The 14190-nt window shown below is 38.1% G+C and overlaps 1 protein-coding gene across 6 annotated transcripts in view; it reads right to left on the bottom strand.

Moving 5' to 3' along the window:
- KIAA1841 (KIAA1841 ortholog) overlaps window positions 1–14190 on the bottom strand; it is a 62394-nt gene that overhangs the window by 12230 nt on the left and 35974 nt on the right. For 5 of the 6 annotated variants that reach the window (XR_005529877.1, XM_039240341.1, XM_039240339.1 and 2 more), the window contains 5 exons: window positions 11499–11651; window positions 3435–3580; window positions 2582–2681; window positions 1107–1139; window positions 179–278 (listed from right to left, as the gene is read on the bottom strand). Coding sequence is in view for 5 of the 6 variants with exons in the window: in XM_039240341.1 (XP_039096272.1) it covers window positions 179–278; window positions 1107–1139; window positions 2582–2681; window positions 3435–3580; window positions 11499–11651 (532 nt within the window). In the remaining variant the exon portion in view is untranslated. Of the gene's footprint in view, window positions 1–30; window positions 279–1106; window positions 1140–2581; window positions 2682–3434; window positions 3581–11498; window positions 11652–14190 lie in introns of those variants that run through there. The other variant, XM_039240343.1, reaches the window with a different exon arrangement.

Consider the following 14190-nt stretch of genomic DNA (forward strand, 5'->3'; position numbering starts at 1 on the left):
ATTCTGTGTTAGTGCCAGGGTTAGAGAAAATTGATGAAGCCTCCTTTATTTATTTATTTTCCATGTTGTAACCTACAATGTAGACTTACAAAGCTAATTCATCATCCCTTGCATTAAAGCCTTCAGAATGCAACCCTTTCATAAAAGTGAGACTTGATTTTATCTTAGAAATCAGTACTTTGTTTCTTGGATATTTCTTCTTCATCTCCAACTTCATCTTCAGTGACCTCAGATCCAGTGGTATATTCTTCCTCTTCAGAAAATAATGATTGCTGTTTCTGAATTAAACATACACATACACATCCTTTTAAAAACATAATATTAATAAATCTCTAATGGACTTTCAAATTTATCTAAATTTAGTGAGTCAAACGAGAACTGATAGACTAATACCTAACCCAACATTCAGGAAATGGCCATAAGAAGTTCTACATTTAGGATAGGATCACATTACATTAAACATTTTTTATTTATTTCCTTCACATTCTGGTAGAGTGATGGGCACATAATAGGTCATAAGCATTTGTCGAACTGAACCTCTATCACTCAACTGAATGTATGTTCCTTGATATTAGGATTACATTAAAATATATTAATTGCTAATATTAAAGTAGTCCCATAAGCAACCACATATACACATTCCCTGGATAAATGTGGCCTTGGATTACTCAACCATATCTGCATCAGCTTCCTGCATCTACCCTGCTTTCTCTCATCACTGATCCAAATTCCATTTTCATTCTTCTGAATATTGGTGGCACATGGCAGTGATGGCAAAGAAGTTAAAAAAAAATCAGCCAACCAATCAATCAAACAAATATCTGGAACTTAATACATTTGTTGCTTTTTTCTATGACCTAATGTGACTTAAAAGTGATTTCAAAAAAGTCAATAAAAAGAGACTTATGGAGTATGTAACCAGATAATGGAGTATATGTCTGTTTTACACAATGGCATTTTCAGTATGTGCAAAATTGTAGAAGCTGAAAAAGATAAGTGCATTGAACTAAAGTCTGTAAAATAAGACACTGGTAAGATTCTATTAAACTAGACTTTAATTTTGGAAGAAAGAATCCATAAAAGTAGAGTATAGTTGCTTAACTTACCAGTTGCAGAGTCCAGTTTTTCAGTGACAAAAACTATAAGACAAAGGAATAAGAGATTAATAAATCTGTATCTACTCAGATTGCAGCTCCTTATTTTCATGTGGATATGTAAGAATTGAAAAAAGCTGCAAGCAGTTTCTTTCCAGATTGAAACAACTTAAAACTCATGCTGAAAATGATGTATTACAAGGTTTTATATCAGCTACCTAGAGGAAGATGTATATGTTTACAAAAAAAAAAGAAAAAGAAAATCGGGGCACGTGGGTTGCTCAGTCTTAAGCATTCGAGTCTTGATTTCAGTTTGTGAGATCGAGCCCTGCAACAGGCTCTGTGCTGACAGCATAGAGGCTGCTTGGGATTCTTTCTCTTCCCCTCTCTTTCTGCCCACTCTCACTCTACTCCCTCTCACTGCTCATGCCTGCTCACTCTCTCAAAATAAATAAACATTTTAAAAAAGACAGAAAGAAAAAGAAAATCAATGCTTCTGGGTGGGTGGTGCCTGGGTGGCTCAGTTGGTTAAGCATCAGACTTCAGCTCAGGTCATGATCTCATGGTTCATGAGTTCAAGCCCTGCAATGGGCTCTCTGCTGTCACTGCAGAGCCCACTTCAGATCTTCTGTCTCCCTCTTTGTCTGCCCTTCCCCTTTTCTCACTCTCTCTCTCAAAATAAATAAACATTAAAAACAAAACAAAAAAAGAAAGTCAACATGTCCCACTGTCATTTACAAAGGATAAGTAAACCACATGTAGAGATAATATGATTTATTTTTTGAACTATTTCAATCACTTTTTAATGTTTATATTTTATTATAAATTCAAGAACCAAATTATATATGGATATTCAAGAAACCTCATTTGTTATATATAATTCATCAAAGAATTTTCATGATTGAATATTTGTAGCCATTTGGTGTTTACAATGCATTTTACATAGAATATTTCACTTTGTCAAGTAAATGATACCTCAGCCAATACAAAGCCAGGAAGCTTACAGGCAAACAGAGATTCCCTGGTTGTCACTAATAAGAATCAAAGTAATCAAAGCTATCTGGCCACCTGAAAAATATTTCAGTTTCAAAACCCTGCAAAAACTAAATGCATTCCTGATTTGAATTAAAAAATACTAATAATTTCATACAAAAAAAAGTTTATAGAATTAGGAGGTGACAAAATATCCCATTCATACTATCTTCAATCCTTAAATCACTACTTGTCCATATTAAAACCTCTGAAGAACATATTATATTCCTTCCCCAAATTTAAGTTGATTAGTTATTAGTTGAGGGCAAAGAACATGTCCTATTACCCTTACAGTCCTACTAACTCAGCATAATACCCTTGTTACGATCAGATAGTCAGTAAATGTTTATTAATTAGAAATATCAATTTCAGTTTAAACTCATCACATTTCTGTCAAAGATTAAATGTCATCTATTGTTCATATCAAAAAAGAATAAGTGAAACAAGCTACTCACAGCATTGAGCTCTCCACTTTTGGGGCCCCATGGTGTATTTGGCTCCAATAAAACATCAGAGTCTAGACCCTTTTCATCACTGGGGCCAAGCCCAGAATCACTTGAAAGAAAAAGACATTTTAGGGTTCAGAAGTGTTCAATTTCAGAAGAAGTTAAATGCAAATGATACCTATTTTTATTGCAAATGTTTTATAAATGTTTAGAAATATAGTTCTTGAATATAAGGCATGCCACCTCAACATTTCCATTTCTTAATTGCTCCAGTGATTTCCCCTAGCAGAAGACACTCCATACAGGGGAGGCACCACTGCACTCCAAGCATCATACTTGCCAGGTGGTGAAATGGGCTGCTAGGACTGGTACTTCTGTGAGAAGAGCCTTCACGAAAGGGTCCCCCTTCCCTCGACCTGACAGCTTACTGCACTTAATCAATTGCAAAATGACAGAAGTGACTTCAAAAATTATTAAATCAAGGAGTTCAAATTTATGCAAAGGTAACCTTAACCATTTTTTTTTTCTAGTTGTATCAATCAAGCATTTAAGAAGGGCTTAAGTAACCTGGGAAAAGAAAAAAAAAAAAACCTCAAAAACTGAATTGCAAGTCCCAACCTTTCAATCACCAAAACCTCTTACAGTTTTTCTTTCCCTTGGACCTCCCATATTTTTTCTATCAAATAAACACCTGCTTGCTCTTACTGCAAGCTGACACAGAATTTCAGTAAGCTTTCTGGAGTGACGTAAACTATGTGGGGACTGCCATTATTGGTTTGGGGAAGCACAAGGGAATAGAGGATTCTGAGATGGGAGGCACTGAACAAAGCTGCAGCAGCACATCCCCCCACCCCCGCCTCACCTAACTGTATCTTTGGAAAAAGGCACAACAATGACATCTTTGTGTTTGTGCAGATCGTCCAGTATTCTAGTGGTTGGACACGACAGCAAATCTCCACCTTCACCTTGATCGTGAAGAGCAACTATGTGGTCCTTCACTTTACAACCCTGCCATGTAAGAGATACTACATTAGAAAGGTTGGTTTGTAATAGAAATATTCCTTTAAAGATGATTGTATGTTTTTGTTTTTCTTTGGCCAGCCATATTGTCATTTGGCCATTTTGCTACTTTTTCTAAAGGAAAAAAACGCAGTTGATTCTTGTACAACACAGGGCTTAGGGATGCTGATCCCCTACACAGTCAAAAATCCATATAACTTGTGGCTTCCCAAAACTTAACTACTAAGAGTCTACTATTGACTGGAAACCTTACTGATAAGCAGTGATTAACACATATTTTGTGTTATATGTATTATATACTATATTCTTAGAATAAGGTAAGCTAAGGAAAGAAAATGTAAGAAAATCATAAGGAAGAAAAGAATACATTTATGGTACTATACTGTATTTATTTTTAAAAATCAACATATAAGTGGATCCATGCAGTTCAAACCCTTGTTGTTCAAGGGTTAACTATGCTCATACAGAAAAGAGCACGAAACACAAATAGCCAAGAATATTCATGTAACCCACTTTCGTTCACACTAAAAAAGAGAATACTGCTGGGGTGCCCAAAATACTGCTGGGGTGCTCAGTTGGTTGAGCATCTGACTCGTGATTTTGGCTCAGGTCATGATCTCACAATTCATAAGTTCAAGTCCTGCATGGGGCTCCATGTTGGCAATGCAAAGCCTGCTAGGGATTCTCTCTCTGTCTCTCTCAAAATAAATACATAAACTTAAAAAAATTATACATATATTTGAAAAACTAGAATATTACCAACACTTTTGTAATTCCTAAGGGCCCATTCCTGATTGTAACTGCCTCCCTTCTCTCAAAAGATAATCTTTACCTTGACTTTTATGGTACTCACTTCCTTGCTTTTATCCTTTTACCACTAAAGGATGCATCCCTAAACTTAGCTATACTTTTACCTCACTAGTTTTGTTTAACATTATGTCTTTATGAGTTAACCACATTATTGTGGTTACATACATTATTGTATGTAACATTTGTTTTAATGTGTACTATTCTATTGTATGAAAATTCACAATTTGCATTTTCTACAGTTGATGGATGGGTTGTTTCCAGTTTGGAGCTATTATAAATCAAACTGTTATGAACATTCTTTTACATTTCTTGGTGTAGAAGTGCTCATGTGTACCAAATTATATTACTCTCAGAAGTATAGGAGTATTATTACTCTATACAGTAACACTTGGAAAGGCATTTTAATCTTAGTCATTCTAGGGAGCATGTAGTAGCATCTCATTGTGGTTTTAATTTGTATTTCCTCAATTACAAATGAGGTTGAACTCCTTTTCTTGTTTATAGGACAGGTAAATGACGTTTTCCCCCCAGCTAACTGCCTTCTTGTGTGATGGTCCTATTATTGTTTTCTTATTATGGGACGCCTGGGTGGCTCACTGGTTAAGTGTACGACTTCATCTCAGGTCATGATTTCACAGCTCTTTCACAGTTCGAGCCCAGCGTTGGGCTCTGTGTTGACAGCTCAGAGCCTGGAGCCTGCTTCTGACTCTGTATCTCCCTCTCTCTCTGCCCCTCCCCTGCTCGTGCTCTGTCTCTGTCTCAAAAATAAACAAACATTAAAAAAATAAAACACTTGTTTTCTTATTGATTTGTAGTAGCTAAAAAAAAAATTTTAATATAAGCCTTTTATGGATATGTTGCTAATATCTGAGCCTACCTATGACTTTGCCTATTAAAGTTTATTTAATGTAGGTGATGTACTGGAGTTTAAAAATCTCTTTCTTAGGCACCTGGCTGGCTCATTCATTATAGCATGTAACTCTTGATCTTGGGTTTGTGAGTTTGAGCCCCATATTGGGGGTACAGTTTACTTAAAAAAATAAAATAGGGGCGCCTGGGTGGCTTAGTCGGTTGGGCGTCCGACTTTCGCTTAGGTCATGATCTCGCGGTTCGTGGGTTCGNGTTTGTGTCATTTATGGGTTAAAAAAAAAAAAAAAAAAGCAGTTGGACCTCCCAAGTCCCCCACCAAGCGAAGTGACTGGCTCTCCCTGACTATAGCAGAAGACCTAAGTTTATTATTCAGAGAAGTCAGAAACAAAAGATCTCTTGTCTAGAGGACACCAGGAACAGCTGAGATGAGAAGACTGCAATGGAATCAGAGAAAGGGTGAACATTTGCACACTCAATGTCCAGACACGGGGTCCTCCTCTCCCACTCAGTCAACCAGACTACACCCTCGAGGCCAAAGACTAGAAGGCTCTTCCTGGGAAATATGACCAGTTAAGAGAAAAATAAATGAATGACTCTGATTCTGGGTGGTCCCAAGTGGAACAACTCAGCCAGTTCAGCCTAGAGTGACAGTCATAGTTCATAAAACCCACCAAAACAAAGACGTTCTAATTAACCTTTACAATAGTCTGCTCTTACTAACGAGAAGACACCAGACATCTGATACAGCCTCGAATATGAAAAAACAAAGATGAACATAAAGAAACCAGATAGGGGTGCCTGGGTGGCTCAACCGGTAAAGCATACGACTTCATCTCAGGTCATGATCTCACAGCTCTTTCACAGTTCGCCGCGTCGGGCTCTGTGCTGGCTGCCAGCTCAGAGCCTGGAGCCTGTTTCAGTCTGTGACTCCCTCTCTCTCTGACCCTCCTCTGTTCACGCTGTCTCTCTCTCCTAGAAATAAAAAAAAAAAAAAATTAAAAAAAATAATGGACACGTGGGTGGCTCAGTTGATTGAGCATCCAACTCTTGATTTCAGCTTAGTTCATGATCCCACGTTCATGGGATCAAGCCCTGCCTTGGGCTCCATGCTCAGCATGGAGCCTGCTTAAGACTCTCTTTTTCTCTCTGCCCTCTCCCTCTCTGTAAAATAAAAAATAAATAAATTAAAACTGCTTCTTTTATGGTATTATCTTTTAATAGCTTTATTATTCTCCTTTCACATATAGATTTTTTTGTGTGTGTGAGTAGTTTGGGATAGATTCCATTACCATTTTTTTCCCCAAATGGATATCCCAATGTTCCAGGACCTCTTACTAAAAAGTCTATCCTTTGCTCACTGCTCTATACTGCCACCTCTGTCACAGTCAAGTATCCAAGTGGCACTGCTCTATTTGTCTACTCTTCGCCAGTATCACCCTCATACCAAGGCTTTGTAATAAATTCACACGTTGAGCAGAGCAAGCACTCTGCCTTTGGGTTCTTTGAGAGTATCTTAGCTATCCTTGGCCGTCTTCATTTCCACAGACATTTCAATCAGTTTAGCAAAGTTCCCAATAAAAATCTGTTAGTAGTTTTATTGAGACTGCATTAATCTAAATAGGCCAGTTTGGGGAAGACTTACATCTTTACAATACTGAGTTTTCCAATCTGTGGCATAACAATCCATTTTTTAGTCTTATTTTCTCTCAAAAGTGTTTTATGTTTTCTATATAGAGTTCTTAACACATTCTATTATATTTAATCCTAGGTACTTGATTTTTTGAAGCTACTATAAATGGTTTCTTTTTACAAATTTGATCCTGTAACATTGGTTTATGGAAATACAAATGGTTTTTGTAAATTACTCTGTGCTTCATTCTGGATAGTTTCTTCTAACTTTTATCTTTCAGTTGTATCTAATCTACTGTTAAATTTAAATTTGCTACTGAGCTTAAATTTGATGTTCCTTTTTTTTTTTTTGTTCTGGCATTTCTATTTGTTTTTACTTATATCCTCTTTTTTATAGCTTATAATTCCTACCAAAAATTTCCAAGATTGACTTCTATCAACTTAAACTAGTAATCTTATTTATTTTATAGTGTGTGTCAATAATTCTAATATTTATAGTATCTGTGGTTTGTTTTCATGGCACAAATTCTGCTGTTCTCATTCTTAGTGACTTACTTTCATCTATGTCAGGTTATCTTTGTATGGTGAAAATTTTATTTAAAAAAATTGTAGAAATTGGGGAGCCTGTGTGGCTCCATCAGTTAATTGTCTGACTTCAGCTCAGGTCATGATCTCATGGTTTATGTGTTCAAGCTCCACATCGGGCTCTGTGCTGACAGCTCAGAGCCTAGAGCCGGCTTCCAATTCTGTGTTTCCTTCTCTCTCTGCCCCTTACCTGCTCACACTCTGTCTCTTGCTAAGGTGAATAAATATTAAAAAATTTTTTTAATTGTAGAAATAACTTGAGGTATAGAATAATGTTATTTTTCTCCAAAGAGAATTTTTATTGCGTTTTCCAGGTGTGTGGGAACAATGGCAATCTAAGTAATCTTAATCCAACTTCAGGACTTAAAATTTCCTAGGCCATGCAACTGAATCAAAGCCAGGCTATGATTCAGGCAAGGAATGGTTTACTTCGGATTTAATCTTATTTTCTTTGGATCCCAACTCAAAGGATAAGCTGGGAATGTTTTTTATTTCCCCATTCCTTGGGGTAGGCAGACCTTGGACCCTGACTATTCCCTAAAATTCTGAAAGGGCACCTAAAGCTCAGCCTAGCCTCTCAGCCACCTTTTTCACACTGCTATTTGCTCCTATGAATAGAAGCCAGCACTATGTAGGGTTTCCATCATTTCCTATATCTTACCACTAATTCCTCATTATCTTATAGCTCTTTGAGGCTTTCAATATAATATTTAGATTTCATCCACCTTTCTTAGTTGCATTTTAATGGGAGAATTGTCTGAATTAATTGGCCTATCATTACTGGAAATATAAATCACCATATGAGCTATTTAAATTTCATTTAGCCCAAGAAATCACTTCAATCAATATCTATGATGTCACATACCAGACTTAACATACACTTTAATTACTATTTCTCAACCCTCTCATAATGAATGCAATATAAGCAGTTATATAACCAGTAAACAGACAATAATAAGACAATAAGACAAAGAGTTATAACTCTCAGAAGTATTATTTACAATGATGTGAATGTGATAGTTAAAATAGAAACATCATAATCACAAAAAATGCAATGACTAAACATCATATTACTGCAAAACATAACATAACCATGAATTAATAAAATATCTTGGACCTATCAAAGTTAATTCCATTTGGCTTAAAGTGTCATACCCAATTTAAATAGCTTTGTATGCAAAGCATCTACCTAAAACTCTAAATATGAACATTATATGGGTAACCTATTATCTTTCCAATAAAATTTCTGACTAATTAAAGTTGGTAATTGATTGCAAATATAACTACCTTCTAGCTTAAATCCCACGATTCATCAATTTCAATAACATTCATGCTAAAACCCCAAATCCTTGGCCGTTAAATCTCATCATACCCATCTTGCAAAACCACAACTCTGGATGAACTCAACTACACATTTTCTCCATGTCTGCATTCAATCAGCTTAGGGGTGCTGGATAAAGTGACATAAAAGACATGTTGGGTTTCATTGTAAATTTATGATTACCAATCTCCAATGGGCTCTCAAACTGCTCAGTAACCTACAACCTTTCTCTGGAAAATTCACTCTTATGTTTTCCAAAAAGACTATTTCAAACCTTCGTTACTTCCTTCAAACCTTGGAACCTTTCCTTTTCCCTCTCATTATTAGCAGATGGCTTTACCCCTCCTGTAGAGAACAGGAAAGGCATTAGATTGGAAAAAACTTATCCTAATGACAAAAACACAATTTTATTAATATCTGTAATCCTACTCTTCTCTACTGTGACAACAGAGGAACTGCTCTTCCTCTTGTCTAAACTAAGACAGCCACATGTGCTTACAATCCCACCCTACTCTGCGTCCTCAGAGCCTTATGATATCAACCTCTCTTCCCCAACTGGATGCTTCCCACTGACTTTTAAAAAGGTCTCTCCAATCAAAACAAAATAAAGCAGAAATAATAAATAAATACCTATAACGTAACTAGTGACTTACCTTCTACCTTTTTCAATATTCCTAAAAGAGTTGTTATTTACATTGTACACATTTGTTCTTCTACTCGCTCACACCACAACCCTTATCAATCTGGCTTTGGGATCTAGCACTTTGCCAAAACAGATCTTCACACTTATGAATACCAAGTTACCAAAGCCAAGGACGCATATCTTTCAGTATTCTCTGACCCTTGGCAGTATTTGGCATCATGGCCCACTTTCTCTTTCTTTACATACCACTCCTTTGACTTTCATGACAACATCCTTGGTTTTCCTCCTATTATTCCAGCTGCTCCTGATCATTCTGTTTTGCAGGCTCACACTTGCTATCCAGCCATTAAATTCTGGGAGTTTCTCTGGGCACTGCCTTAGGCTCTCTGCTCTTCTTATACTCACCCATACCTGCTGGTTTCAAGGAGACTTAAAATTATCACCTCCGCTAGCCAATTCTATGAGCCCTAAAACCCATTATCTTAACACTCTTTGCTTGGTTGTCTCCCTAAAATACTCAATCTCAGAATGTCCAAAACAGAACTCATGAGCTTCTCTCCAAACCGGATTCCCTTCTTGTTTCCTCATCAGTAGACAGCACTACCACTATTCAGGAGCACAAGCAAGAAACTGAGTTATATTCAACTCCTTCTTCCTCTGTGATAAAATCCATCAAGCCATTTCAGTTTTACCTCCTAAATACTGAATTCATCTCTATGACTCTAGGCCAAACTGTCATCTCTCTCTAAGACTACCATGGTAACTTCCTCTTGTACCTGACTGCACTTACCATTCCCAAGCCACTCTCCATCCACACTATAAGCAATTTTCAAAACCCAAGATAAAGAAAAAACTGTAACATGGCCTACGAGGTCCTGCCCCTGCATGGCCTAACACTTACTTACCTTGCCAGCCTTTTCTTAAACTATGTATTTTCTACAAGAGGCAGTTTCTTTCAGTCTCTCCCATTCACTGTGTTCCTTTTGGCTTTGGTATTCAGATTGGAATGCTCCTTCTCTCCTCTTTGCCTCACATACTCCTATCCACTTTTCAGATCTCAACTGAATGCTAACTCCTTGACTTCAATGCCCATATCAGACCAGCCTATTATAGATATTTACAGCCCTGCGTACTTCTTTAAACATTTCCTTGCATGCTCCGCCCCCCTCCCTCCTTTGATAGTATTGCATGAACTAAAAGCTCCACGAAGGTGGAAACTATCTAATTTTCCAGAAATTAGATTATTCTCTGCCTTGCACAGTGTGTGACACAGCTTTGGTGCTTTATAAATAACTGTTATATGGAGGAGAAGGAGGAGGAATAGTTTTAGATTTTTTTCCCCATTCATGAAATTTAATTACATAACATTTTCAAAAGTGTTAGTGATCAAGAACTCTAACTTACAGCAATATTCACATATTGTACCAAGGTACATGTGCAAGGATGTTCATTACAACACTGTAATACCATTAATCTGGAAACAATCTGAACGTTGATCGACAGGAGGATGGTTAAATAAATTGTGATATACGCACGGCTTAGGATATTAAACAGCAGTAAAAGAAAATGACAGAGAGATAATCTAAGTATATTGTTGATCTAAAATGGCAAGTTACAGAATAATATGAACAGCATATTTTCCAATACCAAAAAACTGCATATAATTTGTGCCTGAAATGTATAAATCATCTAAAAGGAAACTGTTAACTGGTTAGAGATGCAGAACAAAGGAGTGGTGTAAAGAGGGACTTCAACTTTTTACTGTACTTATTTTTGTATTCCTTAAAGTCTTTCCTACAGGAATGTATCACCTTTATACTTTATACTATAATTTTGGGTCATGTTCTCGGTTCACAGGTTTGAGCCCCTTATTGGGCTCTGGGTCGACAGCAAGGAGCCTGCTTGGCATTCTCTCTCTTTCCCTCTCTCACTGTTCCTCCCATGTGCTCTCTCCCCCTCCTCCTGGTCTCTCTCAAAATAAACTTAAAAATTAAAAATAAATAAATAAAATCTAAAAAAACCTCAAAACAACAAAAACCAAAATTTACCTTTGTTAGCTGAGTGGGATCAAACCGAAGAACCTTTTGGTTACAACAGGGATAAATACCAGTGCCAACGGTACTCAGTGAACTTGCTGCAGTTGGATAAACCACTGTTTCTGAGTGATACTGACAATGTGAAAATTCTATACAGAGAAAGGCCTGAATAAAAGAAATACATAAAAGCAATGATTATTCCCATAATGAAATTATACAGATCAAAAAACTTAAGACTACATAGTGTATGTTCCATTTACATAACATATACAGAAAAGCAAATCTCTAGAGATGCCAAGTAGACTAGAGGTTGCCTAGGATTGGAGACAGACTGGGAAATGGCAGCAAATGGACACAAAAGGCCTTTTCAGAATGATAGAAATGTACTATAATTGAATGGTGGTTACAGTTTCACAACTCTGTAAATTTACAAAAAACCATTGAATTGTACACTTAAAATGAATTAATTTTATGGCAGGTAATTATCCTAAATAAAGCTATTAAAAAGCAAAAACAAAAATGCTTTATTTGAAATTCAGGTGCATTAATTTGATCTTGAGGTACATCTAATATTATAAATGGCTAATCTAAACACTTTTCCAATGAAAAAAATGGAATAAAATTTGCCTCACTTGATTATTCCTTGACATTTTTTAAGATAAATATTTAGGACCAATATTAGTGAAAGGTATGGAATAATTTTGGGTCACTGGTGAAAAAACTTATCAAAGTTTAATTATAAAATTAATAGTTTTCAGATATATCTTAAGTTGGCAAAATAATTCAGAGAAAATTTAAAAATTAACAATTTTAAGCACTGATGTTGAACCTAAAAGCAGTAAAAGATAGTCTATGAGGAGGAATATGAGGCAAGCTGAGGGTAAAGTACAGGCTAACAGCACACTCCCGCAAGGTGGGCCATGTATGATACTCCTTGGACACTTGCACTACCCAAAAACAAGAAAGAAAAAGAAACCCAAATGGTTAAACTAATAACAGTCTCCACCAATTTACAAGAAAAAGGCAATCCCATCAATAGCCTAAAGTCCAGGAACTCCCCTACAGACTTAAAGTTAATGCTCTCTGAGAGGGGAGAAAACAACCTTACCTTGACAATAATTAGGCCTCCACTAAGTCTTTAGCATATGAAAGTCTCTTTGGAAACTTCCCTTTTGACTTTATTAATTCCAAGTCCATGGTATATAATCAGCCATTGTACACAACCCTAATGCAGCTCTTCCTGCCCATGGGTCCTGTCCCTGTGCTTCAATAAAATCACTTTTGCACCAAAAACGTCAAGAATTCTTTCTTGGCCATCAGCTCCGAGCCCCACAATCCCCACCATCATACCAAAACTTCATCAGTCTATATTCAAAATTCTTTGCTGTTAGCTCCCATTATGATTTTCAAACAGTTTTTAATTAAAATTTTTTGAGTCTGGGGCACCTGGGTGGCTGAGTTGACTAAACGTCCGACTTCAACTCAGGTCATGATCTCACAGTTCGCAGGTTTGAGCCCTGTGTCAGCTCTGCACTGACAGCTCAGAGTCTGGAATCTGCTTAGGATTCTGTGTCTCCCTCTCTCTGCCCCTCCCCTGCTCACACTCTGTCTCTCTTTCTCTCAAAAATAATTAAAACATTTAAAAAAAATTAAAAATTTTTGAGTCTGATTAAAGCTATAAGGTGCACAATGAGGGAGGAGGGGCAAGATGGAGGAAAAGTAGGGAACTCCATACATTGCACTCGCCCCCATATCTCGCAAGAAGAAGACCTGAAGCCATAGGAACCCTTACAGAATCCAGGAGTTTGGGAGGAAAAGGAGACAGAGTCCACAGAGAAAACCTTCTAACGTGAGTGCGAACTGGGGAAGGTAACATCGGGCCGAGACCAGAGACACAGAGGGATGGGGGAGATCCCCCTCTGCAAGGAGTTAGAGGGGAAAGAGAGTGGCCGCAACTGCTCAAGACACGGTCTCTGTCGCTGGGGAACAGAAAAACCTCCACTTGGGACACAGAGGGACCCGGTTTCCCGCTCTCCAGCTGACCCTAGGCGGGACGCACTCGTCCCAGGCTATCCCTGGGGAAACAACTCTCTGTGCGCCACCTCGACCAGGAGGGGCCGAGCAGCGACTGCGCCTTTGTGCTTCTGGCTTGGCTGGATCCCTAGAGGGGAGGCGAAGGGCTTAACATTGGGAAATTTGCCAGCGAGTTCGTGTTTTGGGTGACGAGACACAGAGGGACCTGGTTTCCCGCTCTCCAGCTGACCCTTGGCAGGACGTACTCGTCCCAGGCGACCCCGGGATAAAACTGCTCCTCACTCACCAACCCAACCTGGAGGAGCATCAGCTTCTGGCTCAATCCCCAGGAGGAAGGCAAGAGGCTTGGGACTGCTCTGAGGTGATCGCCTGCGAGTTTGTGTCTCCAGCAAATTCAGTGGGACCTGCAGACTGGGATCTGGAGACGAGGGCTGGCCTGGGATATAGAGCACGGCCCACCTTGGCTGCGCCCCCGGCACAGGGAGTTTACACACCCAAAAAAGTGAGTTGCAGCGCTTGGTTCAAGAAGGGACTGGAGCGCGCCACTCTTCTCCCCACAATCGCCAAGGCAGAGCTCCCTCCTGACACAGTGGAACAAACCACGCCCATCACTGCTAGAGAGCTGCCCTCCTCCTTTTTTTTTTTTCCCCCACAGGAGCACTGCCCTGAT

This window comes from Hyaena hyaena, unplaced genomic scaffold (assembly GCF_003009895.1).
Source record: "Hyaena hyaena isolate Hyena2069 unplaced genomic scaffold, ASM300989v1 scaffold_173, whole genome shotgun sequence".
Lineage (NCBI taxonomy): Eukaryota > Metazoa > Chordata > Mammalia > Carnivora > Hyaenidae > Hyaena > Hyaena hyaena.